General features: G+C 37.8%; 2 protein-coding genes across 3 annotated transcripts; both read left to right on the top strand.

The window, feature by feature from the left end:
* Nucleotides 1-107: 107 nt before the first annotated feature.
* Nucleotides 108-19,593, top strand: LOC115005021 (threonine--tRNA ligase, cytoplasmic-like). Of its 2 annotated transcripts, none has more exons than XM_029426798.1 (19): nucleotides 108-473; nucleotides 1,414-1,494; nucleotides 1,663-1,847; nucleotides 2,587-2,710; nucleotides 2,795-2,919; nucleotides 3,072-3,189; nucleotides 3,336-3,400; nucleotides 3,505-3,583; nucleotides 3,941-4,087; nucleotides 7,152-7,250; nucleotides 8,824-8,990; nucleotides 9,072-9,234; nucleotides 9,344-9,481; nucleotides 9,717-9,794; nucleotides 9,884-9,984; nucleotides 18,166-18,270; nucleotides 18,525-18,597; nucleotides 18,711-18,825; nucleotides 19,080-19,593. In XM_029426798.1, exons 1-19 carry the CDS (start codon nucleotides 144-146, stop codon nucleotides 19,226-19,228), a joined length of 2,442 nt encoding a protein of 813 aa, XP_029282658.1. In that variant the 5' UTR covers nucleotides 108-143; the 3' UTR covers nucleotides 19,229-19,593. The 2 variants fall into 2 exon arrangements, with proteins under 2 accessions (XP_029282658.1, XP_029282657.1); XM_029426797.1 differs by having other exon boundaries at nucleotides 110-473; nucleotides 1,660-1,847.
* Nucleotides 19,594-20,211: 618 nt separating this feature from the next.
* LOC115005019 (TM2 domain-containing protein 3-like) lies at nucleotides 20,212-22,680 on the top strand. The gene is given in 6 exon segments (XM_029426793.1): nucleotides 20,212-20,367; nucleotides 20,943-21,044; nucleotides 21,441-21,575; nucleotides 21,578-21,600; nucleotides 21,870-22,044; nucleotides 22,547-22,680. Coding segments are annotated over 6 exon segments (621 nt in total). The 5' UTR covers nucleotides 20,212-20,261; the 3' UTR covers nucleotides 22,627-22,680.
* Nucleotides 22,681-22,697: the final 17 nt, after the last annotated feature.

Genomic DNA, 22,697 nt, shown 5'->3' with positions numbered 1-22,697 from the left:
TTGATATATATTGAAATAAATGTATTCTCTCATTTTGTTTGGTACAGAATCTAAAAGGAACAACAAACCATGCTTGCTTGTAGATGGCGGTTTTATTTTGAAACCCATCACCGGAAGTTGTCTGTCATTGTGGTCATTTAAAGATGGCGGAGTGCTTTGCTGCACGTTTGGCAGCCCAGGAGGAGCAAATTCGGCTCCTCTCCAAGGAAATATCCACTCTCCAGGAAGGGTTGAGCCAAGGTCGGGATGCCGTTGTTGTTGCGGAGGTCCGCCCGGAGCTGGAGAGCCTGCGGGCGGATAACGAGAAGCTGAAGTACCGGCTGCTGCACCTCCGGAGGGGTCTGCAGGCGGAGCTGCAGGCGGAGCTGCAGCTGGAGGACGCGCAGGGGAAGAAACAAGGAGTGAAGTGTGGCAAAGCTCCGGAGAAAAACACCAGCAAAGAGAAGCAGACAAACAACCGGGCTGATAAAAAGGTATTAATAAAAGATTGGGGTAGAACTACCCGGTGTAATGTGTAATGTGTAATGTGTCATGTGTCATGTGATGATGAGGTGGGGAGTAGTAGTAATGCTGCAGCTTCATGAGGGGCGGGCCTCTGTCCAAAGAAGCCAAATGACACACTACACCATCCCACTTCCAGAAATAGATGCCTCACTCAGTGTCACAGTGTGTGCACACTTTGGAAAGTGAACATGTTCACTGATATTAATAACAGGCTGATAATGTGACTCAGACACAAATAGTAGTAGAAGCTTATTGTAAGTCTCCAGATGCACAAGTAGAAATAACAGTCTAACAATGTAATGTTTTAAAGCTCCTCCTCTACCAGCTACCAACACATTAATGCATCACTAATTATAATACTATCATATATATTATATTATTCTGAAATGGAGCGTTTTTTAATTTGTGCTTTAACTACATTGGTATACTTTAGTACTTTTATATAAGTAAAGATGTTGTGGTATTACTACTTTTACTAAAGTAAAAGATCTGAGTACTTCGTCCACCTCTGGCAAAATGTACCTAAACTATCAAAAGCAAAATGATTTAATTGTGCAGTGTATATTATCAGAGAATATTATAATATTCTGTTTTTGAATACACGTAACAAAGAGCATTTTTATGTTGGAGTTCGTCGATGTGGAGCCAATTATAGATTATTTGTATACGACTGGATAGATTAGTGTTAAATACTCCATCTTTATCATATAAGCATATTCTATATTGTTTTTAATAGTAACTGGAGCGCCTTTTGTAGCGTCCGGCTTTTTTTGGGAAGTTCTTTGTTGCATGTCGCACCTGGTTCTCTCTGCCCTGTTTCTACACCATCTGTCAAATAAAGGCATTAAAAATATATAATACTTGAATAAATGACACTAAAGAAACACACACCTCTCTGTTTGTGGACAGGTGGTAACCCCGGATACCAAACCAGGTGACGGGAACAAGAAGGAGAAGAAGCAGGATAAGGGACGCGCAGGTGTGAAAGAGGTGATTATTGAAGACGCGCAGGACCTTGAACTTATCCTGCTCCCCAGTTCAACCATCAGCAGGAACACAGCGTGTGACATTTTAATAAACAACATTAAAGCTCTGGTCAAGCTTTTAGTGTTTCCTTTAATGCATTTAGGAAAGTCTGTTATATTTCCCCTGCAGCAGAAGACGCTGCCCGGATACGTTGCAGAGCGCCTCGGCCTGTACGAGGAGCTGAAGAGGGAGAGTGATGAGCTGCTGGCGAAGAAAGCTGCAGTCAGCAAGGACATCACCGTGGAGCTGCCGGACGGACGCCAGGCGGCGGGGAAAGCTTGGGTCACCACACCGTACCAGCTGGCCTGTGAGATCAGGTTAGAATCAGCTGCACAGATCCACTCGGTGTATCATCCATTAAAGGCTGTGATCAATATAGTTGGTGGTTTACAAGTGATTATTAAATTAGACGCCTTCGAAGACTTGACTTCCTGTTTCTTACCTGACTTTCCCCCAATATTACATTTATAATAATACTAAATATATATAATGTTTCCTTATTTGGGACGTGTGCACTTATAATTGTTTATGATGCTTTCTTCAGATGTATTCTGTAGGATGTAAATTACATACATTTATAATATTTCTAAAGCATTATAGTCTTTTATAGTAACCTAGAGACGTGTTGCGATGGATCACAGCAGCCGTCACACACATCTGTAAAGTTTCTGTCGCCGCTGGTAACAAACACCTCAACACTGAACCAGTCAAAACTTCTCGTGCATGTTTTTTGTGCTTCTTTATATCCACTACTGACGTTAGTGAATATGAAGCTAGTTTGGGGTTCACTTCCTGCAGAAGGACTTTAGAGCTGTTGAAGGTGTTTCACTTTTGGAGTCCAGTCTTCGTCTTTACGTTTGTTTGGGCGTTCTTTACTTAATTCTCTTTTCTTTTAAACATCTGATCTTAAGATGATGAAACGACACATTTAAGAGGAACGTGTATGAACTAGGAAGATGCTGGTGAATGAGGCTCAATCTTTCTTTTCATCATGATGATGGCGGTAATCACTGACGCAGCATTTCTGAGGCATCTGTCTTGCGCTCGGTCTTTCAGCCAGGGCCTCGCTGACAACGCTGTGATTTCTCGGGTGAACGAGGAGCTCTGGGACCTGGACCGACCGCTCGAGCAGGACTGCTCTCTTGAGATCTTACGCTTTGACAATGAGGACGCTCAGGCTGTGAGTGCACGGAGCTTTTACACGTTTAAACATTTTACCTCATGGATCGAAGTCGAGCAGTAACATCTTGATCTCGTGCTCTAGGTGTATTGGCACTCCAGTGCTCACATCCTGGGGGAGGCCATGGAGAACTTTTACGGGGGTTGTTTGTGTTACGGACCCCCCATCGAGAACGGTTTCTACTACGACATGTTCCTGGATGCACAAAAGTGAGCAAGTATTTTTACTTTCAGTGTTGAGACATAAATATGCTCAGCACCTGCAGCTCTGATGATTTATGTCACCGTGTTGCATCATGTCAGACACGACTCTGTAATCACAAACGTCACGCTAATGACCTGAACGTGTTTGCTGTCTCCAGGGGAGTCTCCAGCACGGAGTTTGGAGACCTTGAGACTTTGTGTAAAGCCGTGGTGAAGGAGAAACAGCCCTTTGAGAGGCTGGAAATCAGCAAGGAGACGCTGTTGAAGATGTTTAAGGTGAGAAGGAGCGCTGCCGTCGGCCGCTTGTGGGAATTTGGATTTAATTCTGGCATTTATTGTCCAGTTGTTCTAAATGTTGAAAGCTGGAAACATGGTTATTGTTCCACAGCTGCTGATGAGAAAACAACTTGTGTTTCTTTCAGTACAACAAATTCAAGTGTCGCATTCTGAATGAGAAGGTCAGCACCCCCACGACCACAGTCTACAGGTACGATGTTTCTCAAGAGGAGAATTATTAACTGGATGTTTTTATTTTAAGAGGATGTGTGAAGTCTTTGTTTGTAAACCTAACTGTTGTGTAATCCTGGTTAGATGTGGACCCTTGATTGACTTGTGCCGAGGTCCCCATGTCAGACATACAGGCAAGATTAAGGCCATGAAGATCTACAAGGTATGTGAATCTTTTTTTATATATATATATATATATATATATATATATATATATATATATATATATCTCTGCATACCAAGTGAATGAAAATGTGATATAATTTTAATGTTTTTATTCTGTATTTTATGTATGTATGCATTTTATTTTCTATTTTTTACTCTTTTTATTTTTAATCCTCATTCAACCCTTGTTTTCCAGGTAGAAACCTCATTTACAATACAGCCAAGTTTTATAAAAAAAAGGAAATCCTAGGAACCGAGAAACACAAATTAAAAAAACGTAATAATTAAAAACACAATTCGAGATTTAAGGCAATAAACTAACTAGCAATCTTCCCCCCCCCCCCCCTGTCATCAGAACTCCTCCACCTACTGGGAGGGCCGCTCCGACATGGAGACGCTCCAGAGGATCTATGGGATTTCCTTCCCAGACTCAAAGATGCTGAAGGAGTGGGAACGCTTTCAGGAGGAGGCCAAGAATAGAGACCATCGCAAGATTGGCAAAGTGAGTCACTGTAGGCGGTCATGTCCGAGCCCACCCAGCTGGAGACTGAAACGCTACAGAGAGACATTTTGATTGGTAATTGTATAATATGATGGCTGGCTCGTCTCCCTTTGAGGTCTTTTTGTAGGAGTTAATCCTCGTGAGTGTCTGTTTGTGGGTTTATAGATGTGGTGAAACCCTGAAACTAACACGGATCACAGTTTCCATAAAGGAACCGTGAAGAAGAACAAAATGCAGCATTAGAGTTAGAAAAGGCAAAATCATCAAATTTAGTTGCAGTTTTGGACACGAAACCCACGTTGTCTGGAACGAAATCGTCTGTTGCTGCGTTCTCCCAGCGGAGGGCGCTGTGCTTCTTCATATTGGCACATTTGGGACCACTGAGTCATCTGAGCGGCCCAGCTGGTTTCCCAGCATGGGAGACGCAGACGGCGGCACCTCACTCCGCACTGATCACAACACAGATCCACGTTCAGCCTCAGAGTCAAGATGTTGCTGTTGAAGCCCGTTGGATGGAGGTGACAAAAGTGACATGTTGTTTTGAAGATGGTGCTCTGTGGCACGAACCCAAGTGGAGTCGTATCATCTGCACAGAGCAGCGTGAACGCAAAGCATTTCTGAAACCTCTACATGCAGACAATAAAATCATAAATATAATACACTTTATTTATGGAGCGTCTTTCATACAAGTGAAGAAACGAGAGAATAAATAAAAACATGATGCAGATATTAAAACTGCACGATAACAAGCGATTCAACAACGCAAGGAATCAGGACAAGAAAGAGAAGTGAGGTTTGTATTTTAAAACGGCAGCAGAGGATCTGAGAGGAAAGGATTATATAAAGAACTCCCAGAGGGGCGTTTCATAAAGATTACTATTAAAGACTTATCAGACCCTCTGTCCTTAGACCCCCTGTCCTCAGACCCTCTGTCCTCAGACCCTCTGTCCTCAGACCCTCTGTCCTTAGACCCCCTGTCCTCAGACCCTCTGTCCTCAGACCCTCTGTCCTCAGACCCTCTGTCCTCAGACCCTCTGTCCTTAGATCCCCTGTCCTCAGACCCTCTGTCCTCAGACCCTCTGTCCTTAGACCCTCTGTCCTCAGACCCTCTGTCCTCAGACCCTCTGTCCTCAGATCCTCTGTCCTCAGACCCTCTGTCCTCAGACCCTCTGTCCTTAGACCCTCTGTCCTCAGACCCTCAGACCCTCTGTCCCCAGACCCTCTGTCCTCAGACCCTCTGTCCTTAGACCCTCTGTCCCCAGACCCTCTGTCCCCAGACCCTCTGTCCTCAGACCCTCTGTCCTCAGACCCTCTGTCTTTAGAACCTCTGTCCTCAGACCCTCTGTCCTCAGACCCTCTGTCCTCAGACCCTCTGTCTTTAGAACCCCTGTCCTCAGACCCTCTGTCCTCAGACCCTCTGTCCTCAGACCCTCTGTCCTCAGACCCTCTGTCCTCAGACCCTCTGTCTTTAGAACCCCTGTCCTCAGACCCTCTGTCCTCAGACCCTCTGTCCTCAGACCCTCTGTCCTTAGACCCTCTGTCTTTAGAACCTCTGTCCTCAGACCCTCTGTCCTCAGACCCTCTGTCCTCAGACCCTCTGTCCTCAGACCCTCTGTCCTTAGACCCTCTGTCCTCAGACCCTCTGTCCTTAAACCCTCTGTCCTTAGAACCTCTGTCTTTAGACCCTCTGTCCTTAAACCCTCTGTCCTTAGACCCTCTGTCTTTAGACCCTCTGTCTTTAGACCCTCTGTCCTTAAACCCTCTGTCTTTAGACCCTCTGTCTTTAGACCCTCTGTCCTTAGACCCTCTGTCTTTAGACCCTCTGTCTTTAGACCCTCTGTCCTTTCATGTTAGAAACCTCAGGGAGAGACTGAGGAGGGATCCCTCTCCCAGGACGGACAGACGTGCAATAGATGTTGTGTGTACAGGATAAACAACATAGTTCAAATACAACATTTGACAGAAATGATGTTGTGTTGAAAAAGAGAAAGTTTTGATGAATCCAGGAAAATGTCAACAAGGCTTCCTGGTGTCCAGCAGGACCAGGGCAGCAGGCGCAGCCACGATTCATGATCCTGACGTAACCTTTATCAGTGGCATCCTGTCACATGAGACACAGACACTCTGGGGAAACCTCTATCTTCATCTTTTACTTGTTGAATTGTCCTGGTTAGTTTAAGTGTATCCAGTCTATGGTTCTAAGTCTTCATCAGTGTTTTAATCATCATTAATGTGACGAAGGTTTTTCTTCACTGTGCACGTTGAACATCCGTTAAAGACATGTTCTCACAATAAGCCCCTCCCTTTTTAATCCCATACTTTAACTTACTTCCATTTTCTTTCAGTGACAGTGTTACTGAAATGGAAACATTTCAGTAACAAAGCTTCATTTTAACAAAGCTTCATTTTAACAAAGTGGTCTGGATGCATATGGGATCATGATTATGTTATTTGATCCTATAGACGCTCAACATTTGAGCCAAGGTATTCTGTTATTGTTGATTGACACAACTTAAATCTACTTTAAATGCATAAGAAAGATCTTAGAAAAACCATAACATTCTCAAACTACTGAATCTGAGCACTCTTTAACCACATTACAAACCTTCTGAGGTTTCCTATAGGATCTTCTGTTGACCAGTGTAATAACTAACATCCCCCCTGCGGAGGCCGTCCTCCCACTTTAATAACCTCTGAAATAAACTCATGAACACAACAAATCACAAGTTGGTTCCATAAATCACAAGATGTGCTGACACTGTTGGACTAATGTATTTGTTTGTCCTCACATCTCTCTCCGGTTCTCCTCGGACTCCTTTGAGCTTTTTTCGGCGCTCAGTCGCTGACAGATGGTCTGTGATTGGATACCTCCCCCGTGTGCGCGTGTGTGTGCGCGTGTGTAGAGGTGTGTGTGCGTGCGTGCGTGTGTGTGTGTAGAGGTGTGTGTGTGTGTGTGTGTGCGTGCGTGTGTGTGTGTAGAGGTGTGTGTGCGTAGGTGTTTCCTGCTGATTGTACCTGCAGATATGTGAAGTCCTAAAAACGTCCTGTTTTGTGTGATTGACAGGATCAGGAGCTGTTCTTCTTCCACGACCTCAGCCCCGGCAGCTGTTTCTTCCTGCCACGAGGAGCCTACATCTACAACACGCTCACCGAGTTCATCAGGGTAGGAGTCTAAAGTCACGGTATTAATATCTATTATCACATCATTAATGAGTAGAGCTCACAGAGATGATGTATGCTTCCCGTCCGCAATTTGTTTGTTATATTGTTTTCAAACGTTGGTGACCTCATCACAAGTGTCCCGTGATGCTGAAAAACATTTGTCACAATAAGCTTTGGTTAAAAACACTTTATTGAGGATCTTCTGTGGTGATTACCCTTTTCTGTTTTTAAAAACTCCAGAGATGCTGAAAAACAAAAACACTTAAACCGCCGTCACCCTGAGTCAGCGAGGCTCCAGCTGAGTGTAACGAGTCGACCACAAACCTTTAACTTTTGCAAAGTGTGTGTGTGTGTGTGTGTGTGTGTGTGTGTGTGTGTGTGTGTGTGTGTGTGTGTGTGTGTGTGTGTGTGTGTGTGTGTGTGTGTGTGTGTGTGTGTGTGTGTGTGTGTGTGTGTGTGTGTGTGGCTTGCCTGCAGCAGAGCAGTCCTCTCTGATGGACAGAAGTTCTCAGTTAAAGGAATAGTTCACAGAATGATGACTTGTGTGTCAGCTGCTCACCACACTGAACAAAGTCTTGAAGTAAATGGAGCAGAAAACGCCCGTTTAAAAACTCTCACACAACTCGTGCAGTTTAATCCAAGTGTCACTTATCCAGTCGATGCTCACTGCTTCCCAAACCTTAGTATTTAAAACTCTTCGTGCACTTGAGTCCGAACTGTAATCTAGTAATCTTTTAGTGATAAAGCTTGTGTTTGGGAAGTAGTGATCACACGACAAAGATAAATGAGACTTGGATTATACTGCACGATGTTTTGATGTAGTCTTTCTGTCATTCTTGAAGACTCCTCTCCGCTGTTTGACTCGTTCACCGTGGAGGAATGTGAGAAAAGCAACGTTTTCTTCAAGAATTGAGGAGCACGAGGCGAGTAGTTAATATAAAATGTTGTGGTTTGTGTGAAGTATTCCTTTAAGAGCAGAGCTCGTCTGAAGCTGCACACACTTCAGTGTGACTGTACAGAAAGTTGTCTCTGTGACATATCTGCAGAGATGTGTTGACATCTTGAGAGGCTTTCACACACACACACACACACACACACCGGACCAAGCCAAGGAGACCACATTGCACAGAACCGGTGCGAGATCATTATCACGTCACTTCAGACTGTTATCTATGTGTAAAATAAAAAACAGCATGCCGTGCATTTCCCTCTGCAACATATCGCTGATATATCATATCGGTTCAACAGTGAGCACATTCTTTAGATGCTGGAGGTGGATTGAGCACGACATGCAGGTTTTGTATCTTCTGCTGACTTGTATGTATTCAGGTGAAGCTCACTGAGCATGATGTTGTTAAGCTCATTCCTGTTTCAGTGCCAGTTGAACTCCTTCCAGGGACACCAGTCTTCCACTGTTGGCTGCCAAACAGCTCAACTGGACATTAAAATGTTTTGCTTCAGGAAAACAAAACTCACAGGATGTGGTTTCCATTGCAGGAGCAACAGAAGGCACGTGACTGTGCAGAACCACCTGGCGGGTTTCGCTTGTTTATGTGGTTTTGATGTTGTTCTAGGGTGAGTACTGGAGAAGAGGCTTTCAGGAAGTAGCCACCCCCAACATCTATAACAGCAAACTGTGGGAGACGTCTGGCCACTGGCAGCACTACAGCGAAAACATATTCTCCTTCCCTGTGGAAGAGGACATCTTTGCACTGAAGCCCATGAACTGCCCCGGACACTGGTAATGTTGTAAATCCAGCAACACGCAGATTATTGAAAGCGTCTCAGTCGTGTAAGTTCCTGCTCTCTGCTCGTCCTGCAGTCTGATGTTCGGCCACCGGCCTCGCTCGTGGAGGGAGCTTCCTCTGAGGCTGGCAGATTTCGGGGTCCTCCACAGAAACGAGCTGTCGGGAACACTGACGGGGCTGACCAGAGTGCGCCGTTTCCAGCAGGATGACGCTCACATTTTCTGCACGATGGATCAGGTGACTACATCATTTTTTAAAAAGATTGTTATACAAGCGGGAAGTCTTTGAACATGTGACCGTTTAGAAAAACAAGTAACAACTTTTATTCCTCAAATCACGTCTACAGATCGAGTCGGAGATGAAGGGCTGTCTGGACTTCCTGCGCTGTGTTTACAGTGTGTTCGGCTTCTCCTTCCAGCTTCACCTCGCCACGCGTCCAGAGAAGTATCTGGGGGACATCGCTGTGTGGGACCAGGCTGAGAAGGTAAACGTCCTCGTGCAGCGTGGTGATGATTTAAAGTGGATCCAGTCTCTTCTCACTTTCCTTGTGTGTTCTTGTCAGCGTTGTGCTCACATGTTACTTCTGCCTGTTTATACAACATGAACTGGTTTGTATTCCAGCTGAGTGGGAGAATAGTAGGAGGTTATCACATCATGACATGAGGGCATCCCTGAAGTGTAGACGTGCACGTGTTAACCTGCGCCTCGTGTTTCAACAGCAACTGGAGAACAGCCTGAACGAGTTTGGGGAGTCATGGAAACTCAACCCTGGAGACGGAGCTTTTTATGGACCGAAGGTTCGGAACATTCAATATTTCCTGCCAAAAACAAATCCTCCTAAAGTCGTCTCAGGTCTGTGAAGTGATTCATTTCTGTGCGCTTGCAGATTGACATTAAGATCAAAGATGCGATTGGCCGTTACCACCAGTGTGCAACCATTCAGCTGGACTTTCAGCTGCCGATCCGCTTCAACCTGACCTTTGTGGGGTGAGTCACCTGATGGATGATGATGATGATGACGCACTAAATGTTAATCCCCTCCTGAATCACACGGCTCAGCTGTTTTAAGAAGTTGTTTGATGTGAACTTGTTGAGCCAGCTCAGGGTTGATTTATCACTTCAGTTTGTAAACTCTGCATCAGGAACACATCCAGCAACAGACTGTGAGGAGTTTACAGTTTGTGCATTAGTGTCATGGATTACAAACGTAAAGGAAAGGGGGGGGGGGGGGGGTCATCTTTAACTTAAATGATTTACACTCAAAATATGAGTTTAGAGAGAGTCTGGTTCCATAACTCCATAACATCCCTAACCCTAACAGTATTACAGTACATTACATTATAGTACATCACATTACATTATAGTACCTTACATTACATTATAGTACATTACATTATATTACATTATATTACATTATAGTACATTATAGTACCTTACATTACATTATAGTACATCACATTACCTTACATTACAGTATATTACATTATAGTACATTACAGTACAGTACATTACAGTACAGTACATTACAGTACAGTACATTATATTATATTACAGTACATTACATTATATTACATTACATTATATTACATTATAGTACATTACAGTACATTACAGTACATTACATTATATTACATTATATTACATTACATTATAGTACATTACAGTACATTACATTATAGTACATTACAGTACATTACATTACAGTACATTACATTATAGTACATTACAGTACAGTACATTATAGTACATTACAGTACATTACATTACAGTACAGTACAGTACATTACAGTACAGTACATTATAGTACATTACAGTACATTACATTATAGTACAGTACAGTACAGTACAGTACAGTACATTACAGTACAGTACAGTACAGTACATTACAGTACATTATATTACAGTACATTACATTATATTACATTATATTACATTATAGTACATTACAGTACATTACATTATATTACATTATATTACATTATAGTACATTACATTACAGTACATTACATTATAGTACATTACAGTACATTACATTACAGTACATTACATTATAGTACATTACATTATAGTACATTATATTACATTATAGTACATTACATTATATTACATTATATTACATTATAGTACATTACATTACATTACAGTACATTACATTATAGTACATTACAGTACATTATAGTACATTACATTATATTACATTACAGTACATTACATTACAGTACATTACATTATAGTACATTACAGTACAGTACATTACAGTACAGTACATTATAGTACATTACAGTACATTACATTATAGTACAGTACATTACAGTACAGTACATTATAGTACATTACAGTACATTACAGTACATTACATTATAGTACATTACAGTACAGTACATTACAGTACAGTACATTATAGTACATTACATTACAGTACATTACATTATAGTACATTACAGTACATTACATTACAGTACATTACATTATAGTACATTACAGTACATTACATTATAGTACATTATAGTACATTACATTATATTACATTATATTACATTATAGTACATTACATTACAGTACAGTATAGTACATTACATTACAGTACATTACATTATAGTACATTACAGTACATTATAGTACATTACATTATAGTACATTACAGTACAGTACATTACAGTACAGTACATTATAGTACATTACATTACAGTACATTACATTATAGTACATTACAGTACATTACATTACAGTACATTACATTATAGTACATTACAGTACATTACATTATAGTACATTATAGTACATTACATTATATTACATTATATTACATTATAGTACATTACATTACAGTACAGTATAGTACATTACATTACAGTACATTACATTATAGTACATTACAGTACATTATAGTACATTACATTATATTACATTATAGTACATTACATTACATTATAGTACATTACAGTACATTATAGTACATTACATTATATTACATTATAGTACATTACATTATAGTACATTACAGTACATTATAGTACAGTACATTACATTATAGTACATTACATTATAGTACATTACATTATATTACAGTACATTACATTATAGTACAGTACATTACATTATAGTACAGTACATTACATTATAGTACCTTACAGTACATTACATTATAGTACAGTACATTACATTATAGTACAGTACATTACATTATAGTACATTACAGTACAGTACATTATAGTACAGTACATTACATTATAGTACAGTACATTACAGTACATTACAGTACATTACATTATAGTACATTACAGTACAGTACATTACATTATAGTACATTACATTACAGTACATTACATTATAGTACAGTACAGTACATTACAGTACAGTACATTACATTATAGTACATTACAGTACATTACATTATAGTACATTACATTATATTATAGTACATTACATTATATTACATTATAGTACATTACAGTACATTACATTATAGTACATTACATTATAGTACATTATAGTACATTACATTATATTACATTATAGTACATTACAGTACATTACATTATAGTACATTATAGTACATTACATTATAGTACATTACATTATAGTACATTACATTATAGTACATTACATTATAGTACAGTACATTACATTATAGTACATTACAGTACAGTACATTATAGTACAGTACATTACATTATAGTACAGTACATTACATTATAGTACAGTACATTACATTATAGTACATCACATTACATTATATTACATTATAGTACAGTACATTACATTATAGTACCTTACAGTACATTACATTATAGTACAGTACATTACATTATAGTACAGTACATCACAGTACAGTACATTACATTACATTATAGTACAGTACATTACATCACAGTACAGTACATTACATTATATTACATTATAGTACAGTACATTACATCACAGTACATTACATTATATTACATTATATTACATTATAGTACAGTACATTACATCACAGTACATTACATTATAGTACCTTACAGTACATTACATTATATTACAGTACATTACATCACAGTACAGTACATCACATTATATTACATTATATTACATTATAGTACAGTACAGTACATTACATCACATTATAGTACCTTACATTACAGTACAGTATAGTACCTTACAGTACAGTACATCACAGTATAGTAGAGTACATTATAGTACAGTACAGTACATTACATTATAGTACATCACATTACATTATATTACATTATAGTACAGTACATTACATTACATTACAGTACAGTACATCACAGTACAGTACATTACATTACATTATATTACATTATATTACATTATAGTACAGTACAGTACATTACATTATAGTACATCACATTACATTATATTACATTATAGTACAGTACATTACATTATAGTACAGTACATCACAGTACAGTACATTACATTACATTATATTACATTATAGTACAGTACATTACATTATAGTACATTACATTATAGTACAGTACATCACAGTACAGTACATTACATTATATTACATTATATTACATTATAGTACAGTACAGTACATTACATTATAGTACCTTACAGTACATTACATTATAGTACAGTACATTAAATCACAGTACAGTACATTACATTACATTATATTACATTATAGTACAGTACAGTACATTACATTATAGTACCTTACAGTACATTACATTATAGTACAGTACATCACAGTACAGTACATTACATTATATTACATTATATTACATTATAGTACAGTACATTACATTATAGTACCTTACAGTACATTACATTATAGTACAGTACATTACATTATAGTACCTTACAGTACATTACATTATAGTACCTTACAGTACATTACATTATAGTACAGTACATTACATTATAGTACAGTACATCACAGTACAGTACATTACATTACATTATAGTACAGTACATTACATCACAGTACAGTACATTACATTATATTACATTATAGTACAGTACATTACATCACAGTACATTACATTATATTACATTATATTACATTATAGTACAGTACATTACATCACAGTACATTACATTATAGTACCTTACAGTACATTACATTATATTACAGTACATTACATCACAGTACAGTACATTACATTATATTACATTATATTACATTATAGTACAGTACAGTACATTACATCACATTATAGTACCTTACATTACAGTACAGTATAGTACCTTACAGTACAGTACATCACAGTATAGTAGAGTACATTATAGTACAGTACAGTACATTACATTATAGTACATCACATTACATTATATTACATTATAGTACAGTACATTACATACATTACAGTACAGTACATCACAGTACAGTACATTACATTACATTATATTACATTATATTACATTATAGTACAGTACAGTACATTACATTATAGTACATCACATTACATTATATTACATTATAGTACAGTACATTACATTATAGTACAGTACATCACAGTACAGTACATTACATTACATTATATTACATTATAGTACAGTACATTACATTATAGTACATTACATTATAGTACAGTACATCACAGTACAGTACATTACATTATATTACATTATATTACATTATAGTACAGTACAGTACAGTACATTACATTACATTATATTACATTATAGTACAGTACAGTACATTACATTATAGTACCTTACAGTACATTACATTATAGTACAGTACATCACAGTACAGTACATTACATTATATTACATTATATTACATTATAGTACAGTACATTACATTATAGTACCTTACAGTACATTACATTATAGTACAGTACATTACATCACAGTACATTACATTATATTACATTATAGTACAGTACAGTACATCACAGTACATTACATTATATTACATTATATTACATTATAGTACAGTACATTACATCACAGTACATTACATTATAGTACCTTACAGTACATTACATTATATTACAGTACATTACATCACAGTACAGTACATTACATTATATTACATTATATTACATTATAGTACAGTACATTACATCACATAGTACCTTACATTACAGTACAGTATAGTACCTTACAGTACAGTACATCACAGTATAGTAGAGTACATTATAGTACAGTACAGTACATTACATTATAGTACATCACATTACATTATATTACATTATAGTACAGTACATTACATTACATTATAGTACAGTACATCACAGTACAGTACATTACATTATATTACATTATATTACATTATAGTACAGTACAGTACATTACATTATAGTACATCACATTACATTATATTACATTATAGTACAGTACAGTACATTACATTATAGTACAGTACATCACAGTACAGTACATTACATTACATTATATTACATTATAGTACAGTACATTACATTATAGTACATTACATTATAAGTACAGTACATCACAGTACAGTACATTACATTATATTACATTATATTACATTATAGTACCTTACAGTACATTACATTATAGTACAGTACATTAAATCACAGTACAGTACATTACATTACATTACATTATAGTACAGTACAGTACATTACATTATAGTACCTTACAGTACATTACATTATAGTACAGTACATCACAGTACAGTACATTACATTATATTACATTATATTACATTATATTACATTATATTACAGTACATTACATTATAGTACCTTACAGTACATTACAGTACAGTACATTACATCACAGTACAGTACATTACATTATATTACATTATAGTACAGTACATTACATCACAGTACATTACATTATATTACATTATATTACATTATAGTACAGTACATTACATCACAGTACATTACATTATATTACATTATATTACATTATAGTACCTTACAGTACATTACATTATAGTACAGTACATTAAATCACAGTACAGTACATTACATTACATTACATTATAGTACAGTACAGTACATTACATTATAGTACCTTACAGTACATTACATTATAGTACAGTACATCACAGTACAGTACATTACATTATATTACATTATATTACATTATATTACATTATATTACAGTACATTACATTATAGTACCTTACAGTACATTACAGTACAGTACATTACATCACAGTACATTACATTATATTACATTATAGTACAGTACATTACATCACAGTACATTACATTATATTACATTATATTACATTATAGTACAGTACATTACATCACAGTACATTACATTATAGTACCTTACATTACATCACAGTACAGTACATTATATTACATTATATTACATTATAGTACAGTACATTACATCACATTACATTATAGTACCTTACATTACAGTACAGTATAGTACCTTACAGTACAGTACATCACAGTATAGTAGAGTACATTATAGTACAGTACAGTACATTACATTATAGTACAGTATAGTACAGTACCGTACAGTACAGTACATCACAGTATAGTACAGTACTTTATAGTACAGTACATTATAGTACAGTATAGTACAGTACCGTACAGTACAGTACATCACAGTATAGTAGAGTACTTTATAGTACAGTACATTATAGTACAGTATAGTACAGTACCGTACAGTACAGTACATCACAGTATAGTAGAGTACTTTATAGTACAGTACAGTACATTACATTATAGTACAGTACAGTACATTACATTATAGTACAGTACCGTACAGTACAGTACATCACAGTATAGTACAGTACTTTATAGTACAGTACAGTACATTACATTATAGTACAGTATAGTACAGTACCGTACAGTACAGTACATCACAGTATAGTACAGTACTTTATAGTACAGTACAGTACATTACATTATAGTACAGTATAGTACAGTACCGTACAGTACAGTACATCACAGTATAGTACAGTACTTTATAGTACAGTACAGTACATTACATTATAGTACAGTACCGTACAGTACATCACAGTATAGTACAGTACTTTATAGTACAGTACAGTACATTACATTATAGTACAGTATAGTACAGTACCGTACAGTACAGTACATCACAGTATAGTACAGTACTTTATAGTACAGTACAGTACATTACATTATAGTACAGTATAGTACAGTACCGTACAGTACAGTACATCACAGTATAGTAGAGTACTTTATAGTACAGTACAGTACATTACATTATAGTACAGTACAGTACATTACATTATAGTACAGTACCGTACAGTACAGTACATCACAGTATAGTACAGTACTTTATAGTACAGTACAGTACATTACATTATAGTACAGTATAGTACAGTACCGTACAGTACAGTACATCACAGTATAGTACAGTACTTTATAGTACAGTACAGTACATTAAATTATAGTACAGTATAGTACAGTACCGTACAGTACAGTACATCACAGTATAGTAGAGTACATTATAGTACAGTACAGTACATTACATTATAGTACAGTACCGTACAGTACATCACAGTATAGTAGAGTACATTATAGTACAGTACAGTACATTACATTATAGTACAGTACCGTACAGTACAGTACATCACAGTATAGTACAGTACATTATAGTACAGTACATTATAGTACCTTACAGTACATTATAGTACATTACAGTACATTATAGTACAGTACAGTACATTATAGTACAGTACATTATAGTACCTTACAGTACATTATAGTACAGTACATTATAGTACCTTACAGTACATTTAGCTAACGCTTTTGTCCAAAGCGACAAAGTGCAAACAATCCTGGAGGTTAAACTCTGAACAGCAAGAATCTTGTAAGAATAGCTTCAAATACAATCGTATCAGTGAACGGTCTTCAGCCCGTTTGAAGTGCAACATACAGAAACCATAGAACACAAATTCAACTATTAGCTATAAATAAGCCAAACCAAGCATGACGCCATAAAATGTATTTTGTCCACAACTCAAACAGAAACCAGAAGATATTCAGATTTAAATGACTCAAACTGAATAATCGTTTAAATCTTTGCAGCTCTACACGATATTATCCTATATGTGTATTATTGACATGATATCAATATTTAATTTATAGCATGTCATGTTATTGTGGATACCGGTGTATACGCACATATCCTGTTACTAAACGCTGCTAGTTAATGTTTCGATGTACTTGTACTCTGCATCTCAATGTAGTGTAACATAAAGGTAATAAAACATTCTCTCTGCACTTCTTACAGGAAGGACGGGGACGACCGAGCCCGACCAGTCATCATCCACCGGGCCATCTTGGGCTCAGTGGAGAGGATGATTGCCATCCTCACAGAGAACTACGCAGGGAAATGGTGAGACGCTTTCTGCTTGCTTTGCATTTAAAAGCTTATAAATCTAATCCACAATGCTGACATGTTTAGTGAGTCATTATTTTAGATATTGTGTCACAATAAAACTGGTTATGAGTGACATGCCATCTTCCTAGAGTTCCAAACCTTCCTCTGTATCGAACATAAGGATACAGATTTCACCCCGCAGTAGTGTGAAGATATCACAGCAGTATATCAGTGTGAAGATTGTTTCATCAGTCTGTCCGTCCCAACAGGCCTCTGTGGCTCTCTCCACGTCAGGTGATGTTAGTGCCCGTCAACCCCTCCCTAGAGGAGTACGCCAAGAAAGTAGGTCTTCCACTTCCCCATCCTCCCCACATTCATCTACAGTCACACGAGTGCAGACAATAATTATCTGTGGAACTGCTGAAGGTAACGTAAATGTTTGTCCCACCTGTCAGGTGTGTAAGCAGTTCACAGAAGCCGGTTTCATGGCAGATGCTGATCTGGACTCCAGCTGTCTGCTCAACAAGAAGATCCGCAACGCCCAGTTGGCCCAATACAACTTCATTCTTGGTAAGAAAATGTACATTCAGGAGCGCTGACTGATTCAATAACATTTCAAAAGTACATTGTGTGTGTGTGTGTGTGTGTGTGTGTGTGGCTGTGTGTGTGTGGCTGTGTGTGTGTGGCTGTGTGTGTGTGGCTGTGTGTGTGTGGCTGTAAATGTAAAGGATCAAACCGTACCAAAACTTAAAGGTTTGGTAAAACAGTGTTAGTGAAATTTGCGGTGGCCCATGTCAAGCTGTTGTCTTCTTGTGTCTTGGCAGTGGTGGGAGAGAAGGAGAAGATGACTAACGGTGTCAATGTGCGCACGCGAGACAACAAAGTCCACGGAGAGCTGTCGGTGGCCGAGGTGCTGGCTCGCCTGACCCTGCTCAACCAATGCCGCTGTCCAAACGCAGAGGAGGAGTTCTGATCGAGACGCAAAGCAGACTCGAGCATTGAAAAACATCCACTACAGTCAGAAGAGCAGTAAAGGGACGAGTGATGGCACATGTGAAGATGGTTCAGTGAAAGTGTAGTAGAGCAGAACTCAGACAGGAACTGATGAGCTGATTTTCTGTAAGTGAATTGGGCAACAAAACAACTTTAAATTGCCCACTGATCCTGTGAAGGGGAGAAAAGGACACGTTTGTGTGCGTGGTCTATCTGAAGGGAAGTTACTTGATCATTTGAGGAAACGATGTGATCATTGTCAAAATGAAGGTTGTGTGAATTTGGCACAGATCTTTCACAAAGGTCCGTCTCTGTGGGGAAATAAAATAAAGCTACTGAATGTGAGCGTTTTGTTCTTTTTATTTCCACAATGATAGAAATGTTCTTTTTTTACAACAATTGCATCTCATGATAGACGGCAGAAGGATTATTTTGTAGAGACGTGCAGCCTTTTACAGAAATGTGTTGTGCTTGATAATCAAACACCTATACGCCTTTCATTTAAGGGCTTAGTTTTCAACATTAGTGGGGGTCGGGGCTCAAACTCTTAATTTCATGCATTCTGATGAAGCACACAATTTATGTTGAGGAAAACAGAAAAAATCTGAATAAAATATAATTTAGTGTTATCCCTGCTGAGTAAACACATGTAGCATTATTTACTCTTCCATCTTTTTTTGTGTTTGTTTGGGGAATTAACCTTTTTTTAATGATTCATTAATTTATAAACCCCTGACTTTGTGTTTCACAAAGACTTCCTGCTCGTTCAAAACACATCGTTCTTTTGGAATTCGTAATATTTTGTGGGGGGAAAAGGTAATATTATATATTGTATATTACGAGAATAAACTTGTAATTTAAAGAGAATAAGGTCATGATATTTTAAGGAAAATTTACCTGTCCTATTCTGCTGTGCATAATGAAGCACTTGCCTCTTCATGCCTCGAGACTGCTGATGATCCTTTTATTTCCTACATGACTTGAACGCAGCTTCGGTTAGCTCTGCTACAACAATGGCCACTATCTGTCAGATTTGGAGACCGGACCGAGGACGATGCTTTAAAACCTACGGAATTGTCATCGTTTTGTTTATGGACCTGGTCTTACAATGTGTTAACGGTATGTTTAGGGGGGGGGCAGTCACATATTCAAACCAGCTTCACTCGTGTTTATAGCTAGCTTACATTTGTCGTACTAACCGTAGCTTCCTCCCAATGAGTTAGCATTAACTGGTTAGCCAGCGAGCTAACGCTAGTGCACCTAAGGTTAGCTAGTTAGCAATGAAAACATTGGATGCAGTGAGTAGCGCTGATTCAACAGCTGTTTGTCTAATACACCAGGCGGGTTGTTTAATTACACAGTGTTTAATGTACAATATATGAGGGCTAACAGTTGCTCATGCTAATTTACAAGACGTGTTTCTAGTCAGTTGACGCCTAACTGTTACGTTAGCTAGCTTAGCTTACATTTTTTTTATTTCAATGCAATCCATTTTTAATTACCAACACGTGCACTAGACTTCTACTTTATATTTAACCATGGCATGTCTGTCTCGTAACACGACAATGCAGCAAAAAATATTGCTCATTATTTCCAAAATCAGCACAATATTTATTGTTTATATTGTGTTTTTATAATGTTGGTGATATCAGATAAGCAGAAGAATCTTCTTTAATGTCTGGTTTGCTCGTCAGGTTACCTGAGCTCTCCTCATGTTGGCCAGGAGCCTTCCTACACCAGGGATGCCCCGCAAGAACCTGTCATCACCAGCCCAGTGGTGCCTGCTGCAGCCTCAGGTAAGTGAACACATCAGGTATTCATCAAACTAACTATGACCTGGAACTAGAGTTTATTTTAAGCATGTATATATTTTACAGCGGTTCCACAAGGTGCTGGAAATGCTTCTAATAATCCGTATACTATATATAGAGAATGCACTGTTGCTGACCAGCAGGCAGCCTTAATAGGATAATCGGTCATCAGCGAGCAATGTTAGTCTTTCACCTCCCACAGCCTTATTTTCTACATTTGGCAAGAGATTCAGAGGGATTCGGTTACAAGTGTATCGCCACACCCAGTGATGATCTCAGACAGCCATGACAGTAACTTGCACCAAAGCTTTTTAACATTGCGTTGATTATTCTTGCTAGAAATGGAAACACTCCTGTGATCTAACATTTCCTGTTTTGCAGAGTCCCCTGCAGATGAAGAGAGCTACACTTCCAGGTGTCCTAGCGGGGGTTTGTGTCGGCGCCTGCCAGCTGATTGCTTGCACTGCAATTATCAACACAACTGCACCTACAGGAAACCGACTTCCTTCACTTGTAAACCAAAAAAGGAGTTCACTGCATAGTAAGTAACGGTTCATCTTGTGATAGATCTGTGATGCATGGAGGGAGATTTATACTTAGAAGTCTGTTGCTGTTTAGCTCATTGTTAAAAGGAAATGAAACAAAGTCTTGCTTTGTGGAAGTGATTTAAATGTTGCTTGACAAAAGTTCCCAAGACAAATCGTTGTGTAGTGTGATGAAAGAAAACTGTTATTTTAAGAAACAGCTGTGGTGCTTTAATTTGGGAATATCTGTGTATTGATGACCTGATGTTTTTCTTTATGTTTGCAGGTGGAGTCGGGACAGCAGCAAGCCAACTTCTCTCTCTCCATCACCTGTCAGTTCTGCTGGCAGCTGGACCCGTCCCAGTACCGCTGCAAAAACTCTACCAACTGTATGACAGTGTCCTGCCCACGCAAGCGCTACAACGCCACCTGTGACGTGTTAGACCATGTACATTGTTTAGGTAAGTCAAAGGCTCTGTCGTAAAGCCTGCTTGGTTACTTTACCTTCAGTTGTGTGTCTGTGTCTCAGTTGTTAAGGGAAGTGAGAGTTTTACAAATGTTCTCACCCAGTTTAAAAATACATTAAATTACCTTTTTCCTCGGAAATGTGAATTGTTTTGTTTTTTTAGGTTTCCTATGTAGTGTTAGTCTTTTCCATGCAGTCATGGGAGGAGCATAAAGGCTGTTAGGTGATGATTTAATGTGATTTAAAAATATACTTTGGAGTAATTATGTCCATATGCTTTTTTATATATATATATATTATTTTTATATATATATATATATATATATATATATATATTATTATATTTATATATTTTTTTTTTTTTATATATTTTTTTTATAAAGGGATATGTGTTTTCAGTCATGCTATTTGTTTTCCTGAAATATTGTGGTTTCTGTTTGTTTGTTTGGAACATCGTGTGCACTGTCTCTGTCCACTAAATCTATTTTTTTTTTTAGGTAAAAGACATTTTCAGAAGCGTTTATTTTGTAACTGGACTGGTGGATACAAATGGTCAACGGCCTTAGCACTCAGGTAAACCTGCCACTAGTGTCACACGAGTTAAGACCAGCTGAGGCCACGTTCAGACTGCAGGCAAAGCGGCACAAA

Source organism: Cottoperca gobio, unplaced genomic scaffold (assembly GCF_900634415.1).
Source record: "Cottoperca gobio unplaced genomic scaffold, fCotGob3.1 fCotGob3_240arrow_ctg1, whole genome shotgun sequence".
NCBI classification, from domain to species: domain Eukaryota; kingdom Metazoa; phylum Chordata; class Actinopteri; order Perciformes; family Bovichtidae; genus Cottoperca; species Cottoperca gobio.
This window is presented reverse-complemented; position numbering and strand designations above follow the sequence as displayed.

Coding starts and splice junctions, on each gene's coding strand:
- LOC115005021 (XM_029426797.1), top strand. CDS start 144: ATGGCGGAGTGCTTTGCTGCACGTTTGGCAGCCCAGGAGGAGCAAATT. Junction 2,920..3,071: donor ATGTTCCTGGATGCACAAAA/GTGAGCAAGTAT, acceptor TGCTGTCTCCAG/GGGAGTCTCCAGCACGGAGT. Junction 9,985..18,165: donor TTCAACCTGACCTTTGTGGG/GTGAGTCACCTG, acceptor CACTTCTTACAG/GAAGGACGGGGACGACCGAG.